This window comes from Podarcis erhardii (assembly GCF_964252035.2).
Source record: "Podarcis erhardii genome assembly, chromosome: 14".
NCBI classification, from domain to species: Eukaryota; Metazoa; Chordata; class Lepidosauria; order Squamata; family Lacertidae; genus Podarcis; species Podarcis erhardii.
In genome coordinates, this window is record NC_138503.1 from 31439334 (window position 1) to 31463467 (window position 24134).

The 24134-nt window shown below is 44.9% G+C and overlaps 1 protein-coding gene across 1 annotated transcript in view; it reads left to right on the forward strand.

The window, feature by feature from the left end:
- PKD1 (polycystin 1, transient receptor potential channel interacting) overlaps positions 1-24134 on the forward strand; it is a 106610-nt gene that overhangs the window by 33495 nt on the left and 48981 nt on the right. Inside the window, 9 exon segments of the mRNA XM_081840603.1 lie at positions 6557-6628; positions 8580-8651; positions 9473-9642; positions 10753-11421; positions 13446-13629; positions 20930-21138; positions 21835-21950; positions 22038-22164; positions 23064-23338. Of these exon segments, the coding sequence (XP_081696729.1) occupies positions 6557-6628; positions 8580-8651; positions 9473-9642; positions 10753-11421; positions 13446-13629; positions 20930-21138; positions 21835-21950; positions 22038-22164; positions 23064-23338 (1894 nt within the window).

The following is a 24134-nucleotide window of genomic DNA, read 5'->3' on the forward strand; positions in this document are numbered from 1 at the left end:
ACATTACAGTATATGCAGAAAAGGAAATCTGATATAAGAGCACAATTTAAAGTCCTGAATCCACCGTCAGTTAGTGGCCCTAATTCTGATTGCCCCTGCTATGAACCTAGCAACCTTTTCTGTTATCTGCTCATTTTGATTTGCTGGAAGAAAGGACATTGTGGCAGTGGTTGAGCGCCCTGGGATGGTTAGTACGAGTGGGGTGATGCTCTCGTTCCTCAGGTCTTTGTAGAGAGTACAAGACAGGAGGACGTGTGCCGCTGTTTTGGTGCTACCGTCTCCACAGGGGCAAAGACGTTTCTCAGGTGGGATCTTTTCGAATCGACCCTCAAGTACTGCAAATGGCAAAACATCCAGTCTTGCAAGTGCAAAAGCACGTCTGTATTTTGGGATAATAAGTTTGTGCAGATATGGGGCCAAGGAGTCAAAATGGAGAGGTGGAAAATGAACATACTAGGGGCAGGATTTCCTTATAGTGGCCATGTTGTTCTGATGCTCAATATCTTTTAGACGTTGACCAGTTAGACTGTTTGCTTTAGTAGGACCCATAGCGAGTAGGTGTTGTGGGGGTAGGCCACAAGAGTTGTAGTGTTGGAAGGGACTCAACTCCCAATTTCCAGTAATTTCCAAATCATGTGCTGTGATGCCACAAAAGTGTTCATGGGCCTTGAGAAATAAATACAGTGGTGCCTCGCAAGACGAAATTAATCCGTTCCGTGAGGCTCTTCGTATAGCGGTTTTTTCGTCTTGCGAAGCAAACCCATTGACAGCTTAGCGGATTAGCGCTATTAGCGGTTTAGCGGCTTTTAGCGGATCAGCTGATAAGCGGCTTAGGGCTTAGGAAAAGGGGGGGAAAGGGGGAAAAACCCACAGGAACTCGCAAGACATTTTGTCCTGCAAAGCAAGCCCATAGGGAAATTCGTTTTGCAAAGCGCCTCCAAAACGGAAAACCCTTTCGTCTAGCGGGTTTTCCGTCTTGCGAGGCGTTCATCTTGCGGGGCACCACTGTAAATGCAAGAGCTGCCCTGTTCCTCCTTGGCAACTGGGTGATGTGGGCTCTCGGGAGCCTATTGTCATTTCATTCATTTATTTTAAAGGGGTTGACACTCCGCTGGGGTGTGTGGGGTGTTAGGGGAGGGTAGTTACCTCTGGTGAAGGACACGTGCTCCTTCTGGGGTAGTTTGTCCACCTTTGGTCCCCACCCTGCACTCAGCTCTGAACTGTGGCTCCTAGAAGCTGCCAGCATGCAATAGCGGCCACACCCCAGGAAACGGCTTTGACTGGCAGGCTGAACCAGGTGAGGGTAGCTGATGAGTCTCATACCCTCAGTGTGGTGGGGACTTTCTCTGCATGCGATGATAGGCTCCAGCAGATTGAGCAGACGAGACCAATAGTGGGTCCAGCGGTCAAGAAGTCAGTTTTTGCACATGCTGTAGAAGGTAGTGAGGGGCAGATGGGGCTCATCAACCTGGAAAGGAAGCCCATCTGGGAGATGGAAAACTCTGGTCCTAAACCCCAGCTGCATTGCAGGGTATCTTCAGGAGAAGAAAGGGCTAAGGAGTAAACCCTACACAAATTTGGAGTGGAGTCCCTAAGCTGGTACCAAATGTATTGCTCTGCTTTTCTTCGGACCCCATCAGCTAGACGGGGGGGGGGGGTCCTTGTCATCTGGGCAACCCAAAACCTCCATACACACTGCCCAGGCTTGGGCCTCGGGGAGGTCACTTCAGTGTTCCTAACGCAGAAAAAAACAATGCAGGAGGCAGCAGTAATGACTTACCAGTCTCTGCAGCCACAGCAGGCGGTGTGATTCTCCAGCGATTTGACCACCTCCGGAGGCACACTCCATTGTCTCATTGCAACATACATATGTATGTTTTCCATACAACAATGCACACGTTGGAGAGAAATGCTCTCAAAAAGCCTTATGGATTTTTGTGTGTTCTTTTTTAAAAATAAAAAAATAAAAATAAATAGCAATCTTGTGCAGAAATGGAAGGGAAGCAAATTTAAGACTGGAAAAATGAGACACTGAAATGGACAGATTTTGCCCATCACTCAATGGGCTCGTGGTGATGGTGGTGGTATTTGAGACAGGAGAACAATTTTGCTGTTTAGTTAAGAGTAGCAACTGAAATGGCAAACCTCCAGTATTGCACTCACATGACTCTAGGGGGCTGCTGAGCGGCTGGGGGCGGGGGCGGCATTTGGCCTCCAGTATATTCTAATGTGACAGCTTCATGATAACAGCTCTTTGAGGCTGGGAGGTAGCAGAGCAGCAGCGCAGAAAGGAATGAGAAGGCAGCCGTCACAAGGAAAACAACTCTGCCGCAGCTTAAACGAGGGCCCGTCAGAAAAAGCACTTTTGAAATGCAGGTTGGAGGGGGGGCAGAATGGCAGGACCAGTTGCCCCTCCCCTACACACATTAAATAGAAAACCCTCCTTCCCCATTGAAAGCTAGTATCTCAGGGAGACTAGCTTTCCCCCTGAGCTGCTGTTCCATATGCAGGGAGGTTTTGTTTTGCTTTTAAAACCAAATATGGGAGACCTTTTGAGTAGACATGCTGCTGCCCCAGGTGAGAGACCACATAGAATCCTTACCAGTGTGAAGGTCTGCTCTGCAAACCAGGTCACAAGTAACCCACAAAAATGCTTATCAGCTTGCTTGCCCCCACAACCTAAGTTAGTAATTTGTGGCTTAAGAGGAAAAGGAGTAAGGGGAAAACAGCCAATTTTCTAAATATCCCACCCTGAACCTCTTACTGGCCTGATAGCATGGTTCACGTGGATTAACTCAGGCCGGATCTAGACACATCAAAAAAGCGTTTCTGTTAAAAACGTTGCAAACTTTGTATGAGAAATCGGGTTAGCAAAAACGGAACTCCACAGCACCATCTGGTGTCACAGTGTTAGAATGCATAAACAATGCATATAAAGCGATTTTTCTTTGCCAAGGTAGCTGAGTCCTCAGCCTTCCCCATCTTGATGTCCTCCAGATGTCTTGGACTACAGCTGCCATCAGCCCCAGCCTTAAAAAGCACGCAGTGCTGGGGCTGGTGGTAGGAGCTACTATAGTCCCAAAATGCTGTGCTGGTTGGGACTGATGGGAGCTGCAGTTCAAAGACATATGGAGGGTGCCAGGTTCAGGAAGTCCGGTTTGTCTCAGTAGTTGCTTTCAACAAGCCTGTAACAGGCCAGAGTTCCAGCGTTTCTCAAATAGAAGTAGGTTGCCTAATTTCAATTTCCCCTCCTCCTTTTTAATTTAACTTAATATTGAGTGTGTTTGAAGAATAGGTAAGCAACTGTGTTCCTTATCCAGAGAGGCAACAGCTGTAGTTATAAGCGAGGATTTATGAGGTCTTTGCTCCAGAGCTTCTTTCTGGAGTTTGGCTGAAGCCTGTGTCAAATAATAACAGAGAAGAGAGTGCCTTTGAACATGTGCAGAATCCCTTTGTTCCTGCATGGCTCTTCAACTGTTTTCTGACTGTTCCTTTTAGTTGTATGCTGCCTTCAATTAGTAAAAACTTAAATAGGTAGCTCACCTTTACATTTAAATGAATGCTTTAAAAATCTGTGCTAAGACACAAGGGCTGTCAGTTGGTTCTGAGCTTCAGCGCCTCTTATTTTTAAAAACCGAGCACTCTTTGACAAACAAATGGCTGGGCAGAATGACGTTTTGCAAAAGAAGCCTTTGCAGAATCTGAATTTTCACTGCACATCGTTTGGGTATTTGGGACAGAAGGTGGAAAACCCTCCTAAGCAGTTTGGGACTAGATGTACGCAGCGAAGAGCCAAGGAAAATGGTGTTTGAGCTATAAAAACAACTGCGTCCGTACCAAGTGGAGAGGGGCCAGCCAGTCTTGAGCGGAGCTGCTGTGGTATTGATCCTTCAGAGCAAATCTGGTGTTCTTGGTCTCCAGCCTTGTGAGTGGGAGTAGGCAGAAATGATCCTCAGTGTCAAATGAGAAGAGCTCCTTTGCGGGCGCCAGGGATTTTGCACGGTTGCTCCTGAGCACTCTGCCATCAGGAAATGAGGGCGGGGGGGGGGGTTGGGGGGCTGCAAGCATCTTTGTGAGCTTTAATTTGCATGCATTAAATTAAAGAGTTTTGTAAAATGTATGTGTTGGCAGTTCTCTTTTTAATGTGCTATTAAGCTGAAGGCAAAAAAGGGAAAGAAAATGAAGAGGGAACAAAGGAAAGGAAATACACCCCTTTCCCAAACCTTTCAAAGAAGACGTCAAATCCATTGAATATTTCATACCTATCCTGCCTGCATCTTTGCTAAAAAGTCTCTTTTGAAAGACTTCATTTATCCCGAAGTTATAACTTGACTTCAGAGGAGGAGAATAATAATAATAATAATAATAATAATAATAATAATAATAATAATAATACTTTCAGTTTTATTTTTTTATCGTCGTCTTCTCGCTTGGGGAGGAGGGGGAATTGCGTTTGGGAACTGTGGTTTGGTCAGCTGAAAAAAAATCCCTTTTCAAACAAATCCTGTTTTGTTTTAGCCACTTGATTGGGTTTAAATTAAGTCTGAAATGAAAGCTGGGATTTTTGAAAAGGCCCTCCGAACCCTTCCTAGCCTGTTGCTAGCGAATTCTCCCACAGCCACTGGCAGAGTCGGTCTGATGTCACAGAATGTTCCCGAGATTCTGTCTGGTGTGGGTGGGTGGGTGAGGAATGTGTCACACAAGCAGAATATTGACAGATACTGGTGGTGTGAGAAAAGTTAAGAGGTCAGTGGAGTTGGGAAGAGCTCATCCCTGTTCTAAGCACCCATAAGAGCCAGTGTGCTTCATTGGAGGAAATGGAATGAAGAGGAAATGGTGTGATCCAAACAGACAGTTTCTATCCTACCACATAGTTTTAAAGCTGAGCACCAGCACCTTAAATTGAGTTCCAAAGCAAAGGAATACCTAATACTTCTGTTTTAGAATTGATGCAATGTAATTACACCTGGGTCTCAGTTGCAGCCACACAATCAATATATTGCAGTAAACCAGCTGAGAAATTGCCAGAACATGCCTCAGTTCTCCCCTTAAAAGCTAAGGCAAGAGAACCACAAGGGGAACTGCTCAAGAAAATAAAAAGCTTTATATATATATACAGCATGGGGAAAAAGCATGCATATATATGTATGTGTGTGTGCACGCGCACACATTTTTTCTCATTTTTGGAACAAGGCACATATCTCAGATTTTACAGAGGAGGGAAGAGAGGAACAGGAAGCGCAAAGTGTCATTTTTGCATCCAGAATGGGACTTTGCATCACCTCCAGGTATGAAAATTTCCATTTGGATGTGACAGAGAAGGTTAGAAAAAGAGTGTGACCAGAGGTTCCCCTTCATGTCAACTGTAACATCTGTGTTAAATCTTAAAAGTGCCTGCTCCAGATTCATTACAGTGGTACCTCGGTTAAGTACTTAATTCGTTCCGTAGGTCCGTTCTTAACCTGAAACTGTTCTTAACCTGAAGCACCACTTTAGCTAATGGGATAAAGCATAGTTCTTAACCCAAGGTACTATTTCTGGGCTAACTGAGTCTGTAACCTGAAGCTTATGTAACCTGAAGCGTATGTAACCCGAGGTACCACTGTATTCACCTGGGTATAATGTTACATGGATTTAAAAATGGATTTTTATTTGCAAAATGGTTTCTTAAATGGTTTGAACAACCCAAGAATATACATACAATATCTGAGCTTGATTTTTATTTTTATCTCAACCTTCGCAATGATTATGCATGCCAAAACACGGGAAGGAAAACAGTAAGCCAGGTGAAAATGAGCGAATGGTGAAAATCTGGGAACAAATGTCAATTCTTAAATTAAAAATTACACTAAAGAATCAGGAGGTTATAAGGGAGAATTGGAAGGGTGGAAATTAGTAAGGCAATATATATTTAAGAAAGGAGATGGAATAACCAAAGATGGAGGAGATTCATGTTATCACATTTAATATTTAATTTAATAATGAAAAATTTATAAGCAGACTTATGAAGTATAAAATATTTAATATTTATTGACGTTTTATAAGTGGCTATTTATATGAATATCATTGGTGAGTTCGTTTGATTTTATGCGCATGCATGCTTCTATCTAATATCTTTCTTTTAGTGAGAAATGTTTTTAGCACATGAAGATTAATAAAAATAAACTTACTAAGGTTTACAATTTTTTAAATAAAATGTACTACATTCTTAATGCAATACATTTTTTAAAACAGCAACAATTGGTCCTTTGCCAATTCCACCTGAATGTATTTTACCGTTGAAATATTTTGGGCTATTTTTGTTCATATATGGCCTCATTTTCCTACAATGGATAATCCAGCTTTAGGAATTGTGAGTGGCTTATAGCTGAAAGGTGTTGTCTTTGGCTAAGCAGATCCCTCTGTTTTCACATGCCAAAAAACAGCTTTTTGTCTCAGTCTGGAATGAAGTGGGGAGACAGACAAGCACTTTTGAAGCCAGGATGATGGAACAAAGACAAAATAAAATGTGAATGATAACAAGCTCTATTCTCATTCTCTCTCTCTCTCTCTCTAGGAATCTTTCCAGTAACAAGATCAGTGTTTTAAACGTCGAGGCATTTGCACAGCTGACTTCCCTGACAAAATTGTGAGTGTCTTGTTACGTCCTTTAAAATCTTGCAGCATTTAAATTTGCCTTCCCTTTTCTGGTATTTGGCAAGCCTCCTGTCACCCAGGCCTGTGTGTATTCTGTGATCCCACCGTTGACACCCTGCACTTAGGAAAGGTGGGACTGAGCAGGGGTTAAGTTCACATTTAAAGGCGAACATGTTTAATTGGCACATTCCAACACAAATCCCAAACACAGCTGCCCTTCAAAATTTGCACTTCTCCGAACGTTGCAATGTCAGCCAAGTGATGTGCACAAAAATGTAAGGTGCGCAGAAAAAACCACACATTATTGAAAATAAGTTACGAAAAGGAATTACAGTAGGGGAAATCATTTTGCAAAAATGTGATATCAGGCAAAACTGCATGCAAAAATATGTGTACTAGGAAGAAATTCACAAAAAGACATTAATTTTCATGAGGATTGGGGGGGGGAATCACCAACTGATCTGGAAATGTAAATTTAAGACTGGAGAAATGAGAAACTGACGGAACAAGAACTGACAGATTTGCTCATCCCTAGGAGTGAGTGAGTGCTGCATCCATCGTGTGCGAAATCCCTGCTTTAAATTTTAAAAGAAAACTCTAAATGCTGTGACATTGAGGTCAAAAGTATAGGGACACTTTGGGCTAAGATCAGGAGAGGGGAACGAGGTTCATGTTGTTCAGTGGCTATTCTGCAAGAAAAGGAGCTGGGCACCTTTGCATGATCTGTACAAAGCACAGATTTCGTTCTTTTCTTAGTGAAGAATTTGCATTTCATTAATGCAGAATATTGACTTCTGTTAGCATGGAGCAGAGCCTGAGGGCCACATTTCCTCATGGGCAGCTGTCTTAGTGGCCGGATGCCAGTGATGAGCAGGACCAGAGGCAAAAGGGGAAAAAATACATTGTTAAAAACTCATTTTTCGGTTAGATAACCGCATCACAAAATTCAGAGAAGAGCAAACTTTGAAGGATATCTGTGCACTGTTTCGCATGTTGATTTGGGAAGTGCAAATGAATTTCTCTGTCACTCAGCCCTGCATCCCTACCGCAGAATGAGGTTTTAAAAAGCAAAATGGGCTGTGATTTGAGCCGCTCTGGTTCCCTGGTTTCCTCAGAACGTCGTTACTCTAGCGAGCCAAAGCCTTTGCCCTCTATTCATTAAACAATATTATCCTTCTTGAAAAGGGAAAAAGGAGAACAGTGTTGGATGGGCTGTCAGCCCTAAGTGGTCGGTTGGGTGGACGGACATTTTTGACGCATCTTGGGGCTTGTTGGCTCCTGGTGCAGGAAAGGAGAGGTGGTTTAAGGAGAAGACCAACGTAGCCAAAGACAATTAGCTGCAGTTTCATACTCGGGGTACCTTGGTCTGAAAAAGCCACCAAGGCTGGCATCCCACTCTGGGCTGAAAGCCAGTGTCAGCTCAGACGGAGACCAGCTCTAAGGGCTTATATGAAAAAGTGGGATTTAAGGTCCAGACAACATATGACATTAAACTTGCTTTTTAAAAGGCCTAATTAGTTCTCACCATTTTCTCTCTCCTGCCACTTTCCTTTCTCCCCTCACCCACCAAAAAACCTCCAGAAAAAGGGAACTTGCCAGATGGTGGACCTGTGGCGGGAAAATGACATTTCAGGGAGCGCGGGAAAGTGTTATTAAAGTCCCTTCTCTCCATGCATCACATTCCTAATCCTTTTTTCCCCCCTGGAAGTTAAGGAGGGTAGTGCTAAACATGCATCTCTAAAATATGACGTAACATGTAGTTTAAACCTATTTAAAGGTATTTAGGCTTTTGCTAAATTAGCAAGGACTCTGGTTTCTTTCTCTCTTGTTTCATTCCAGCTGATATGGGGCAGGATGTGGGGGTCTGGGCAAGAAAACAAAGCCTTTTTGTTCTCAAGATAATACTCAGGATAATATTGTTCTTTGTCTCTCCCTGACTGCAGAGATATAAGCAACAACAAGATTTCTTCATTACAAGATGGAATATTTGATAATTTATTTAATTTAAGTGAAATGTAAGTCTGAGCATGCTAAACTTCCATATCTTTTCAAGAGAGTATTGTTTCTTTTCCTCCTTTTTCTAATGTAATAGTGCAGTGGGTTTATTGCACTTATAGTCCATATTTCATGCCAGCCCCTCAAGGAAGTCAAGGTGAAACTCATAGTTCTCTCCCTCACAATTTAATCCTCACAACAACCCTGTGAGGTAAATAAGGCTGAGAGGCAGTGATTGGCCCAAGGTCACCTAGTGAGCTTCATGACTGAAAAGGGATTTGAACCCTGATCTCCCGGGTCTGACACCACTATAGCACTTCTAGTGTAGGGCTGCCATACGTCAACAACTTTTGGTGTTTTCCTGGGGTTTTTTTTGAAATATGGCAACGCTGTTCTAGTGCCACCTTTGTTGGCAGCAGCTGCAGGGACCCTAGAAAGTTAATCTCTAAATTACACTCCCACATTTCCATCCCACTAATCTTTGGCATTGCAGAAAGTAGGTTCACAGCAGCAAAGAAATTTCCCATTGTTTCTTTAGATCTGACATTTCTGAGGGCTTGCCATTAACGTGCCATAGCTTTTGACAGACTTTGTCATAATCCTTTGGAAACCTAGTAGAGACATTGTGTTCTCTTCCTAGGCCAGAGAAATCCTGCAGCAACCCATCCAATGTGAAATTGCAAGGCACTTATAAATTTGGGGGGGGGGGGCAGGGGCGGGAATCCTGCATTCTGCTTTATAAGTAACAGCGGTTATTGGTAGGAAAATAATTTTTTTATAAGGCTGGCTTTTGCTTGTCAGGAGAATGTGCCTTTCATCTCACTCCTCTGCCTGCTTTCAGAAACTTAAGCCTGAACCCGTTCCTTTGCGACTGCCGCCTCGCCTGGCTCCCCCGCTGGGTGGAAGAGAGAAGAGTGAAGATTGTGCGTCGGTCAGAAACGAGATGCGCTCAGCCTCCTGAGGTGGCAAACGTCCCGCTCTTCAACGTGTCGTTCAGCGACGTTACTTGCGGTGAGGCTAGGACAGGAGATGCCAACATTTATTTGGGCCGATGGGCACATTCAGAATGTTGAGTGAGCGCCACCAGTCACAAAATGGCTGCTGTAGGGTGTGGCAGAAGACAAAATGGCGGCCACATCGGGGGTTGGGAAAAGGAAAGAAAGAGACAGGGCCCACAATGTCGTGCAAGCGTGACTTGTGTCAGCCACCCCATCAATGGGGGGAAAGGCGCCTCTCCTCTGTTTGCTATGGATGGGAGGGTGGGCACTATAGTTGAAAGTTGCTTTTAATACTGTAACCCACACTGGGAATTTAGGATGAAAGCTGGGAAATAAATAAATAATGGTGGATTGATAAAGTCAGACCAATTCAAGGTTTTCTTTTTATAACGGGAGACATAAGCATGTTGGTCCAAGAAAGGGAATGTACCAGTCTGGTATGCAAGTCTGGCCTGTCTCCGAAGTACGTTACAAAAATAGATGCCTTTTAGTCCCATTTTATGAAGTTCCATTGTGCTGCATTGAGATAAGAAAATCAGCTTATCAGGCCTCTTCTAATGTTTTGTTGTTTTTTTTAACCAGCAAAAGTGGGAATATTTCCCATATAGGGAAGTGAGGATTATGTATTTGTTTTACTTAGAAAATCCATGGGGTTGTATTCAACTAACTTTTTATTCGGAGTCATCCCACTGAAATTAGTAGACCTAATTTACACCCATTATTTTCAATGGGTCTGCCTAGACTAGGACTGACATTAGCTACAACCCATAAACTGCTTGCTCAGAAAGTAAATTTTAAGAAATAAAGCCAAGCCATTTGCAGGATAGCAGGTGCCACACAGACAAAGCAGCTCATCGTTGACAGTTCAGAGAACGTTCCAGCCAGGTAAAAGCAGCTGAGGAGGCTACAGATTGGGGCTGGTGAGGGGTGCATCTTAAGGCATGTCGCCTGCGAGAGTTCTGAGGGCCTGATAGAGAATCCTGAAGGGCCGCACTGAGCCACCAGGCTGGAGGTTCCCTGCCTCTGGCCTAATGACTTGAGAACTATAATTTGGAATTCCGTATTTATGTGAGACCGCATTTGTTTTGTCCTCTCTCTCTCCACCCCTCCGCCATTTTTGCAGGAGCTGACTACATTGCCTGCCTGACAGACAACAACACAGGTGTGGCCGATTCCATTGTCCGATTCACCTCCACCCTCCCTCAGAACCTGACGGAAGAGACATGCGGCGCTTTTTGCTTTGTTGGAGGGCAGGACTACGCGGGCTTCAGCCAGGAGGCGCACTGCCTGTGTGGCATCGCTCTCGAACCAAACTCTTCCTTGGACTGCTTGCCATTTTGTGACGTGCCTCCCGCCGGGCCTGGGTGTGGTGGCCCTGCCCTCATTCCGAGTGTCTTCCCGGCACAGCTGCCCATTTCCTTGGTGGGGCCTGACGCTCCTTTTGCCCTTTACCAAGGGGTAGCTTTCAGCGTCTGGGCCCCAATTCCCATTGACACCTTTCGGTGGGACTTTGGGGACCACACAGGCCTTTTGAACACCACCAAGACAACTGCCCTCCACCAGTACACGTCGCCTGGGCAGTACAGCGTCACGGTTGCCATCTTTGTCGGTGGCCGGTTGACGTCCGCACAGACCAACGTCACGGTGGTGGCAGCCCCAGAGGAGATAGAGCTTCAGTGTCCTCGTGTGGTGAAGACAAATGAAAGTTTGAGGTTGCAGATAAGGAATCGAGGGGGAACTGACCTGTCAGCTGTGTATAGTATCACAGCGCAAGAGAAAGAGTCCAGACAAAGTGAGTTGAATATTGTCTGATGAGGAGAGACAGAGCTGGCAACTTCACGTTGTTGTTGTTGTTGTTGTTGTTGTTGTTGTTCTCAATTACCCACCCTTCATCACAAGATCCCAGGACAGGTTACAACAATGCAGATATACAGGGTATATATATCTGTGTAAGCCATACATATAGTAGGCCACTGAAATTAATGAACATAACTAATTGAGGTGCATGAATTTCAGTAGTAGAACTTAGGCAGCATTCACTTTTAAAGTGCTATGATGCCATTTTAAACCGTCATGGCTTCTTCCCCCAAAGAATTCTGGGAGCTGTCGTTCATTAAGGGTGCTGAGGGTTTTAAGGAAGTCCAGATTCCCCTCACAGAGCTACAATTTTCAGAGTTCCCTGAAAGAGGGATTGATTGTTAAACTACTCTTGGAATTGTAGCTCTGAGCGGGGAACAGAGAAACAGTGTTGTGCAGTGGTTAGAATGCTGGACTGGGACCTGGGAGACCAGGGTTCAAATCCTTCCTCAGACATGAAGTTCACTGGACGACCTTGGACCAGTCACTGTCTCTCAGCCTCATCTACCTCACAGGGTTGTTGTGGGGATAAAATGGGGTGAGGGGGAACTATGTACACCACCTTGAGCTGCTTGGAAGGAAAGGTGGGATATAAATGTAATTAATAAATAGGGCCTCTTAACAACTCTTGGCACCCTTAACAAACTACAGCCCCAAAGAGTCTTTGGGGGGAAGCCATGATGGTTTAAAGTGGTATACCACTTTAAATGTAGGCTGTGAATGTGGCCTTAGGGTTAAATACAAGCCACAATACTTACTTACTTACTTACTTACTTACTTACTTACTTACTTACTTACATAACTTATTTATTAAATTTGTATACCGCCCTGTACTTGCAGTTCTCAGGATAAAATCAGAATATACAACCACAAAATACATAATAAAATAACCCCCCCAACAACCCAATAACATTTGTCTCCTGTAGAATATGGACTATATCATGAAATTACACCCTTTCCAATCATATTCAAGCTACTAGATCACCTGGGGTGCTAAAGAAGCTTATTATATAGAAGTGAATTGGATAAATTCCGCGTTAATTTATATTTGGGGTGACAGGATATGATGGAGACATTTGTTGTATATTACAGAGCAGCCCATCAAACCGTTATATTTAAGCTGGCAGTTTTTGCCAATTCTAGTTTCCCATAAGACTTCAGTGAAATGTGGTAGACACAAGAGATGCACAGAACTTGTGATTTGAGAGTGATTATGTCAGGAATTTCAATTTTGACATAAATAAAGTTTCTTGAGGAAATGCAATAAAGACCAATGATTTTATTGAACAGAAATAGGACAGTGTGTGTTTGATTCATGTGAATATTTATCTGCATATGTACACACCATTTTATAGGATAGTTAAATGAATTTATTAGAAAAGATTAAGGACTGCAACTTACAGGTATTTTTATGAGCATTTAATTTAGAACAACATTTTATTGAATCAAGTAATTAACCCCTAGTTAATTATTTCTGTTAGTGTTAAATTCAACGAGCAGGGTGGGGGTGGAGGTGTTGCCTAGCAACCAGGCCAGGCCTAGGAACCAGCCAGAGTGGCCTGTTATTTTCTGAGATATCACATGCCCTGATTGACTGCCCACTTGTGAGGGGGTTTCTCTTCTGTGTGTTCCGTTGAATGTCTCCCTGCTCTCTACAAGACCTGGAGCAACAAAGGCAAAACCTCTCTATTACTTTCTCCTCAAATTATTCATTGTTTTTGTCCAGTTTTGCTCAGTAGAGAGTTACTATGATTTCTTTACTCCCTATACTCATCCACGTTATTTAGGTGACTTTTGCTAAAATAAGCTTTGCAAGGTAATGCTCTTCATTTTGGCCTTGGCTGCCCTGGGGTTCTTCCATGACTTTGTTGCCATAGCTTGGTCAGAAAAGACAAGAGTCTGACCCTTGAGCTTCCAGGAAGCAGTCTGAACATTGACATGTTGATGATTCTTCCACAGCGGTCCAGCCAGTGTGCCCCTTGGATAGCGTGGTCTTCCCTGGCAACAGCCACTGCTATTGGCTGGTGGCGGAGAAAGCAGAATGGCCGGAAGCTCAGCAGCATTGCTGGGAATATGGCAACGGTACTCTGGCCTTCGTCAGCAGCCCCCAGATCCAGAGTTTCTTAGTGTCCCGCGTCACCAGGTAAGTGATTAAAAGATAGATGGTTCTTTAATTACCTGCAATAAGGTGCTACTCGTTGAGGTTAATAATAATAATAATAATAATAATAATAATAATAATAATAATTTATTTATACCACACCCATCTGGCTGGGTTTCCCGAGCCACTCTGGGAGGCTTCCAACAGAACACTAAAATACAATAACCTATTAAACATTAAAAGCTTCCCTCAACAGGGCTGCCTTCAGATGTCTTCTAAAAGTCTGGTAGTTGTTTTTTCTCTTTGACATCTGGTGGGAGGGCATTCCACAGTGTGGGTGCCACTACCGAGAAGGCCCTCTGCCTGGTTCCCTGTAACCTGGCTTCTCGCAGTGAGGGAACCGCCAGAAGGCCCTCAGCGCTGGACCTCAGTGTCCGGGCAGAACGATGGAGGTGGAGACGCTCCTTCAGGTATGCTGGACAGAGGCCGTTTAGGGTCAGCTCCAGCACTTTGAATTGTGCTTGGAAACGTACTGGGAGCCAGTGTAGGTCTTTCAAGACCAGTGTTATGGTCTTGACGGCCGCTTTGTTAAGGTCCACATTCGCATCATACATTTAAGGTACTATGAGACCACTTTAAACAGTCATGGCTTCCCCTCCAAATTCTCTGGCTACAGTTGCAAGAGTAGTTTAACAGTCAAGCCCTCTGTTAAACTCAGGAACTCTGGGAACTATAGCTCTGGGAGAGCGATAGAGGGTTCCTAACAACTTCCAACACCCTTAATGGATTACATAGACACAAACATAGCTGCATGAGGAGTATCTACCCATGATAAACACCTACCCGAAGCGCAGGATTGTGAACATGAGATTCTGCTCTTAGCAAGGGACTAAATTAGACCTGCGGCAGGAGTGTTCTTCAGTCAGTCATCCAAAACCCATTAAATTTTGTTTCCACTGATAAAGAGCATCTCCTCCTGTTCCCAGCCTCTTAAATGATTAATTTATTGCACTATTTCATCTTCTCCTTTTCAGACTGATTGCCAGACTCCCAAAGTATTACGGACGCATTGCAGGCTTGAGTCCTGACACTGCTGAATCTGTCTGGCAGATCTGTGTGCAGGGGGGCTGGTGACAGGGGAAAGAACACATTAAGATTCAAGATGCCATGTCACATTTAATAATCAATGGAATTACACCGTGCTCTCTCTCCACCACAGATCCCTTCACCTTGTATTAATCATGGCTGTGCGTGTGGCATTATGTGCTGCATTGGTGGCTAACACATTATCTTGTCATTGCCAGAAGTATGTTCTATCTCTAGTGTCAAGAGGCAGTAAATGCCACTGAATACCAACTGCCAGGAATCAAAAATGCGGAGAGTCATGTGGCACTCAGGTCCTGCTTAGGGACTTTCCGTTAGGGCATCCGACTGGCCACTCTGAGAATGGGGTGCTGGACTAGATGGGCCTTTGGTCTTAAGTAGCAAATCCACTTCGAATCCCAAGTTCACACTCTGTTAATAGGAGCCATCTGTGCTAGGGTTAACCACACTTAGGGCTGATGCAGGCGTACCACCCTACTAAGGTTAAAGCAAACTATGGGAGGAATGTAGAGGTGGACGCATCAACTTACACCCATCTCATTTCATTGTTGCTGGCGCTCAATCATAGATCAATCCGGTTTTGTCTGGATGTTTGGAAAGAATGCATGTAAAGTTCACATTTGAATTGTACATATAGATACATGTGATACGGCGTGCATTATTGAACCCGTTCCTTAAAAAGATGTATTTTCCAATGCTTTTCTCTGTTATTTACTTTGAAATATGTGTTTAACATGCATTTAACTGTAAAAATGTGTGTGTGGAGGGGAGTTCCATACTTTTTGTGCTCTGAAACCGCACTGCAAAATCTGAAGGAGTGCAAAATCTGATCACGTGTTGGGAGCAATCATCGAGCAAGCCCCAGATCCATCAAGTTGGGCCAGTCTGTTGAAAAAAGCAGACCAAACGAATTCTTCCTAGAGGAGGGGAAGAGAGTACACGATCCCATGACACAATCTTAGGTCAGAAACATTGCCTCTGTATCAGGCCTGCCTTTCCGTGATTTCATCAACCTCCAGCCCTCTGTCACTTTAAAGGCTACATTGCTATACCATAAGTTTCCTCAAGACTGTGCAATTTGCTTTGGCTCTGCTCAATCAAATCCTTTGCAATTTGGCACCTATCCTGCCTCCACCTCATAGTGGGTGGAATCGGCAGCTCCTGTTGAGCCTTCCTAGACACTGCCAAGATACAGGACGTTCTACTTTATTCCTCTTTATTTCTTTCCTTCTTTGGGCGTCTCAAGACTGTCAAAGTGTTTTGCAGGAAGGATTCAAGCGCATACCAGGAAAGTTAGGTTTATGTAATTCAAGTGAATTTAGTGCCACAGAGCCACTTAAAAAAAAAAAGAGAAGGGGGACAGGCCAGTGCATTGAAAAGTGTGGGGTGAACAAATAATTTGTGAACATATAACATATTGTAAGGCATTGAAACACCCTGCAAATAAATCAGAGTTGGAAGGGACCTAAATCTTCATATACAATGGTACCTCAGGTTACATACACTTCAGGTTACATACGCTTCAGGTTACAGACTCCGCTAACCCAGAAATAGTGCTTCAGGTTAAGAACTTTGCTTCAGGGTGAGAACAGAAATTGTGCTCCGGCGGCGCAGCAGCAGCAGGTGGCCCCATTAGCTAAAGTGGTGCTTCAGGTTAAGAACAGTTTCAGGTTAAGTACAGACCTCCAGAACGAATTAATTACTTAACCCAAGATACCACTGTAGTTTAACCCCCTGAAATCAGGGTTCAGTAAAGGCCAAATATAATCTAACTTTTGTTCAAGCTTTGTGCAAGCAAATCAGCACTAACGCTCAGTAAACAGGACACCTGGAGGAGTTGTCCTTTCTTTTGTTGACTGCTTCTCATTACGTAGTTCACGATTCATCCGTCTGGAGGAAAAACAGCCAGTTTCCTCCGGCACTGGGCTCTAGCCGGCATCTGCTCAAATACCTCACAGACAAGACTGAGAACATCTGTGTTTTATTCCCTTCAAAGTCCTTAACACAGCCTTCCCCAGCCTGGTGCCCTCCAGCTGCTTTGGACTACAACTCTCTTCATCCCCCAGCCAGCACTCCATCTGGTTTATTTCAAGAACCATGCTGGCGAGGGCTGATGGGAGTTGCAGTCCAAAACAGCTGGAGGGCACCAGGTTGGGGGAAGGCCACTACCCTGATGAATCTTTTTCCCCAGCTCAAGGAGGCCCAGGCCCCGAGACCATTTTCCTAACTGGCCCTTCTTCTGGATCCCAGATTTGGACTGTTTTCAGGGTTGGAGTCTGAGATTATTGATACGTCCAACCTTTGGTTGTAGAGTCACTAAGAGTCACTGGCAGTTGCCCTCTCGGCCTTTGGGTTATGTCCAGTGCTAGTCCTGCTCTGAGGAGATCCGTTGAAATTGGTGGGATTGAACGCTGATTTGTGTGGGACTTCTCTGAGTAGAACGTAGCTGAATACTGCCTCTTTGATTCATGTGCAGGCTGGGGTGTTGCTCTGTATTATTTGATTTGATTTTTTGCTGGATGGGCTGAAGGCGGAATGAAACCCCCCAAGGGAGGGGATGGGGCGCGGTGGGGTGAGCTCCTTCCCAGCTGCCGTGCGCCTTGTTTTCCCTCTCACCCCTGCCCCGCATCCCAGTGTCATCTACATCCTGGTATTGCTGTATTTATTTGATCTGTTCTATTAGATAAACAGGGCACAAAGGATTCCAAGCTGATGAAGTTTCCTCCTCCCGTCCGTCCAACCGCCCCCTCCGCCCCCCGCTTCTAGTTCAGTGATAGAAGATGAATTGGTGGAGCTACTGAGCATTTTCTTGGAAGGTCCTTCACATACTCAGTTTCTTGTGGGAAAGCAACTGCTGAAGGAATCTGTTTCCCATTAGCCTGTGTGGCAGCCAGAGAACCCTCTCTCCATCTCTCTCCCTCCCTCCCTCCATTGATGCTTAAAAAAAAAAATGTTTATAAAAAATATTTCTTTGCCACCCACTTATATCAGAATCCAAGGTGGAGCACAACGACAAGTACTGACCCAGAAGACATAAGAACAAGGCAACGCCTGAAGTCTTTCTCCTCTTTTTCTTGCTGTTCCTCTTCTTCAGCCCACCCCCACCTCTCCTCAAGGTGTTGAGGTGCTTAAGGAAGGAAATGCTTGATGGGGAAGGTGCCCACTTGGGGTGAGGGAGAAGGCGAATCTACCTAATCCACACTTTACGAAAGAGTAGGTGAATTAAATCAACACTTCTCCACATTTTGCAATGCTGTTTTCCAGCCAAGTGACGTGTACAAAAATGCATGTACCGGGGGGGGGGGGAGTGTGCATGGAAATGCACAAATTAATAAAACTTGCCTGCAAAAATGCATTCTGCTAGGGGAAAATGATTTGGAAAAACATGCATAGTAAGGGAAAGTTGCATACAAAAGTTTGTATGTTAGGAAAAATCCACATCCAAATGCTGATGCATTTTGTCATGAGGACTTTTCAAAAATAATAATCAGCTAACTGACGTGAAAATGTGGAGAACCAAATTTAAGACTGGAGAAATGAGAAATGGAGAGCTGCCAAAGTGAATAGATTTGCCCGTCACTTCTGCCCACTGACACACTTGCCCAAAGAGCCCCCACTTGAGCCAGTGGTCAGCAGGCGGGAGATGCAGTCCATCTCTTCGTTTTTCTGAGGGGGACGGGAATGAGTTAGGAGTTAGATCATAGCTGGAATTAGGACAGGAAAATCTCCCTGGGCCTTCAGCGATGGCAGCGGCTTGGATGTTTCCTAGTCTCTAAGTGAAGCCAATTGCTGAGGAGCAAAACACAGTCGGTTTCTTGTTCTTTAGACATATTTTTGTAGCTTAAAAAGAAGAAAAAGCACGCCCTACTGGCTTGGAAGGCCAAGTTATTTTTGTCACCGTTTTTTCGCTGCAAAAGCTCTTTTTTGAGATGACCTCATTTATTACTATGACCAGCAAAGAGCCTCAGTGGTAGGAGAACCACTTATTATCTTCTTGCAAGCTAAGCCGCGCCGTCTTGTCTTATGGAAGACACCCACTACTTCAGCAGGGGTGGAGATGGGAAGAGGCTTGGTCACAGTTGAATTAATGTACTGGTTTATTGAAAATGTACTGCTGCCAACAACAACAAAAAGCACCCAAAGTGATTCATAACAAGAATAAAGTACAGTAACACAAATACATAAACAAGCTAAAAGCATACTTTTACTCTGATTATCTAATAACTAGTGCTGTCCAGAGTGGCTCAGCAGCATAAGTGATAGGGCAGTGCCTTCTCTTGGGGTTACAATTTAAAAGGCACAACACAAAAGAAAAGGGAGCTGGAAGGGAGGAGGAAAGAAGGAAGCTCAGTTACTTAGTTCTTAGTTACAAAGTTATTGCAATGACCAGCTGGAACAGAGTGATTTAGAGAGGCCAAGCCAAAAGTTGGTGGCTCCAGGGTCCTGGTTCGCTCCATTTCCCACAGTCCGATGGAAACTGAGCCACGTAGAAGTGGATCATCAGAGGCACCCAAAGAGGAGTGCTGCTCCTACAAGCCCCAAGCTTTCCCAAGGAGCAGCAGGCTGCTGTACTCAGAGGCTGATTTCGGTACATCTGGACAATGTACATTTCTCAGCAGCCTCCCTGAATTACAACAGAGACTGCAATTTCAGAGCAGATTCAAGTGGGAGAGAAATGTCCCCAATGGTGAGAAGGGTTGTTATTCCAACCAGATGTGTCCAGAGTGCTCGTGAAATGTCAGGTTTCGAAAATGTGACATCTTCTTCCAGCCACACTCTTTGCTTCTGCGGCTGCTAAATCATGCAGACATCCACTTCAGTGCCGCCACCCCTTCTAGCCAAGGTTGTTCCTGTGTTTTTGGACCCTGCTGTCTTTTAACCTCCGTTAACTGGAAGAGAGAGCACTGTCACAGTTGAAGCTGTCTAGGGCAAAATGGCCATGCAGACTCAGGCTGTGTGGGAGCTGTGCCAAACATCTGGAGGGCACCAGGTTGGGGAAGGCTGCCGTATGAGGTGTCACAACTGAGAAAGCCGCCTCTCCAGTTACCACCCTCTCCCTACTTCAGAGGGACATGGAGGAGGGCCCTAGGTGATGATCAGTTAGGTTGAAAGTGGTCCTTTAGGTCCCCAGCTCAGAACCATGAGAACATGAGAATAACCTGCTGAATCAGACCAATGGCCCATCTAGTCCAGCATTCTGTTCTCATGGTGGTCAGTCAGATGCACCTGTAAGAAGGACCCGTGCACAAGAGCAATCGCCTCTCCTGCCATTTCCAGCAACTGATATAGCAGTATAAGGCCTTAAACATGACCACCTGCACTATGAATTGTGCCTGAAAACAGACGGGCAGCCATTGCAGCTGTTTGAAAACTGGAAAAAGTGTTTCTCCTAGCCAGTTCCAGTTCCAGTAGCCCCACAGTTCCATTTTGAACTAATGGGAATTACTGAGAGTCTGTTGTTGACAGTCCTGCGTACAATTTGTTGTGCTAGTCCAATGCAAGAGTTACCGGTGCTCAGAACAACAGCCCATTTCAGCACCAAGAAATTAGACGTTGGTTAGATTTATTAGGAAAGGTGGTAAATCACAATTTCCATGGAGCTTTTGGCACGACCCTTCCAGCTTAATCTACTGACTGACTGAGCTTGCTCAGAAGCCTAAGCATTTCCTCTCGTTCTTCTTTAGGGAAGCTCCATACCTTAGTGATAGAATATCTGTTTTGCATGTAGAAGGTCCCAGGTTCAATCCCCAGCATCACCAGGTAGGGCTGGGAAAAGACCCCTGCCTGAAACCCTGGAGAGCCTCTGCCAATCAGTGTAGATAATAATGAGCTAGATGGATCAAGGGTCTGACTCACTGTAAGGCAGCTTCCTATGTTCCTCTTTAAATCAGCCCTTGATTCAGAATGATGAAGACTAGAAGCTTGCTTTGTTTTTAGGTGGTAGAGCATCTGATTTGCATGCAGGGCGTCTGAGGTTCAGTACCCAATGGCATCTCCAGGTAGGGCTGGAAATTAACCCCACCTGAAACCCTGGAGAGCTGCTGCCAGTCAGTGTACACATTAATGAGCTAGATGGACTCTGTATAAGGTGGATTTTCTTTCTTACCTTTGGCACCCCTGCTCTTGCCTCCTCCAGTGTTGGAATTCGGATTGCAAACTCCTCCGTGCATGCACTGGTGGTGTGCTTAATGCCTTGTGATTGCCTGATACTATTCTGGACTTTCTCTTCCCCAAAAAGGAGCTTGGATGTCTGGATCGGGTTCAATGCAAGCCCCAGCCCTCTGCAGCGAGAGGAAGGCTTCAATCTGCAGAGCTGTCAGAACTGGCTCCCTGGAGAGCCTCACCCGTCCAATGCTGACCACTGTGTCCGGATGGGCCCGGCCGGCCAGTGCAACACAGACCTCTGCACAGCCAAGCACAGCTATGTCTGCGAGCACAAGCCACAAGGTGGGTAGCTTCCTGAGGAGTCCCTCTTGGAGGCAGCTTGTGGGCAGAGCACTGTACTGAACATTAAAATTCTGCACCAAGAATTCTGCAACCCGGACAACACATTGTGCATCCTTTCTCTCATCCTTTGCAGTCTTTCTGCTCTGTGTGACTTACTCTAGTTTTTTTTCTGGCTGGGAGGGAAGGACAAGGAGCCAGAAGTTCTTCCCCCGGTCCATGAAAATTATATCCAGGCACTGAGTAGGCTCTGCCCATCGGCTGCCTGGGGCAGGCTTGCTTTTTACAGAATCAGAAGGCTGCTTGTCCATCAAAGGCTTGTGGGGAGGAATTTAATAATAACTTTGGAAGACACATCCAGGTACATTTTCCCATTGAAAGTATCCAAATAAGTAGATGGTGTCCAAAGTAGGCGCATCTTCTGTCCAACTGATTCTTCTGTTTCCCAATAGCTGTGATAGTTTTAAAAAATTTAAATGGGATTTTTTAAAATATAGCAACAAATATATAATATAGCTTGATATATGTTATGTGCTTAGGCTTGGGTCCTGCTTGCAGATTTCCTACAGGCAACTGTTAGCCACTGTGAGAACACGATGCTGAACTAGATGGGCTGATCTGACAGGCTCCTCTTAATGTCACTCCATAAGAAAAAGGGATAGAGGCTAACTTTCTTCCCTACCTGTTTCTTTTAAACAGAGATCCTTTTAAATGCTGAGCACTTTTACCTGGGCACTCCCACCTTTGATACTCCTGTGGCCACGAGCAACGCTACGGAAACTGAGGAGCTGTCAGCCCCATCAGGAACGGTGGAGGTGAGGAATGCTAGTGGTTCCCTTCCAGATCTCCCCTACTAAGGCACCCTGCAGCTCTGTGAACCTTTTGAGTGTTGTGTTTTCCAGACGGTGGTGTTTCCCAGCTTGGAGTTCCAGCAGGAGGGTTATTTGGTAGCCTTGGAGCTTGTGACTCAGGAGCTGAAGAGGGATGTCCAAGTCCGGTTCCGAGTGCACCGCCCAGCACTCACAGAAGGTGAGGTGCCATTATGTGGCTTGCTGGGATTTCTTGCTAATGTGAATCTGAAATATTTGTACAAAAAGAAGGAATCATAATACTGTAGATTTGGAAGGTACCCCAAGTCTCCTGCAATGCAAGAATCTCAGCTAAAAACTCTTTGACCAATGGCAATCATACCTCTCGTAAAAAACCTTCAATGAAGGAGTGTCCACCACCTTTCCAAGTAGTCTGTTCCACTGTCAAACAGCTCTTTCTAATGTTTAGTCCGAATCTCATTCCTTGTAATTTGAATCGACTGGTTCAGGTCCTACCCTCCAGAGTAGCAGAAAACTAGGGCATACTTGGGGCTGGCAGACACCCTTTTTATTGTGCATTATTCAATATGATTTGTGCTCACGTGTCAGGATAGTTATATACAATCCAACTTTCAATTGTCTTTGCATCTGCAAAGGTTTGGGTGCAGAGATGCTGCTTCTTTCCCAATCATTGCATGCCCATAGCTTCCTGCTGAAATCCTGTAACTTTTTGTACCACAAATGTTCTAGCATTGTTGTTTTGTCCAGCTTTTGTTACACCACTGTTTGGAACTCTTAGTAACCCTTCAGCGTCATAAGACAACCCACCCACCCCAGACAACATATTTACAAGCAGAACATAACATAAAAGTACTTGTTTTGCTCCCCCAATATTATTCTTCCCAGATATTATGAATGCAACAACTCAAATTTGTACCTTGATTTTTGGTTTCATGTGTTTCATTTTAACTTCCATTCAACTATATTTTACATCTGTTTCTTATATCTTACATGTTATGGAGTATTAAGTTCTTGATTAAATAAATAAAATATTAATATAACTCTGGAGCCCAGACAAGGCTCAGGCAATGTTTATCTGTTTTCTCTTCCTGCCCACAGTCTGCAAGGAAGTCCTGAACACCATGGAGCTGTTACCCAGTTTGGAAGAGAATGGGACGTGGGCAGAAATGGAGTGTGCGCTTGGGCTCCTGTGGTGCCCTTTGACCAATACATGCCTTCCGCTACAAAACTGCTGTGATCCGGAGACTTGTGCCAACAATTCTGCCACCAGCTCGCCCAGCCCCTCTCCTCGCACTTGTGAAAACCTGTCAGGGAGGAGCGAACTCAAAGAGTCGCTTTTTACCTTGCCACCTGGCCCTTCCACACGGTACCTTGTGAGTGTTTTGAACCCAAAGTGCATCTGGGATATTTCTACCATTGTGCCATATTAAGCCACTCAGTAATATTTTCTGGAATCGATATACAGTACTGAGTTTCAATTGCTTCTGGCTAGACTCTGTTTCTAATCCTGGCCGCTTCCCCCCTCCTTTCCTCTGAGGGTCTGTTTGGGCTCAGTAGTTAGCGCTACCTTGACTAGTTTTGCTTTGTCCTGTTGTCTGCTTCCGATGTGTTGCAGCCTGGGCTGCGTTCTTGGTTAGCAGAAGGCTTGTATGGGCAGATAGCTGCATTATTGACCAATTTGGTTGAGAAGATGTAACAGATGGAATGAAATAATATGCTGTGCATTAACCAAGAAGGGCTGCTAAAGTGGTTTACAAATCACAAAAAGGGGGGAAAACAATAGTCCCAGACCCACTGGTGGAGGAGGAGGGGGTGCGGTCCGCCCTGGGTGTCATCCCTGAGGGGGGTGACATCGCCACGCCCCCATGGGAGGCTAGCCCCGCCCCTGGGTGCACAGCATGTGCACCACTCCAGGTGCCAGAGCGTCTAGCTCCGCCTCTGCCCAGACCTCAGACTTAGGATCACAAAAGGAAAATGGATTGGGAGCAAGAAAGAAATAAGCAAACTTGGGCACAATGTCTTAGATAAATGAGTTCTTTTGAGCCTGCTGTACCCAGTTGGGTGTGACCAGCATAACCAACCCCTGCACCCAACATTCAACTCACAGTTGCAGTACAAGGGTGGTGGTGGGGCCTGCACCGGCCCATACAGAATGGGCTGGGTTTGGAG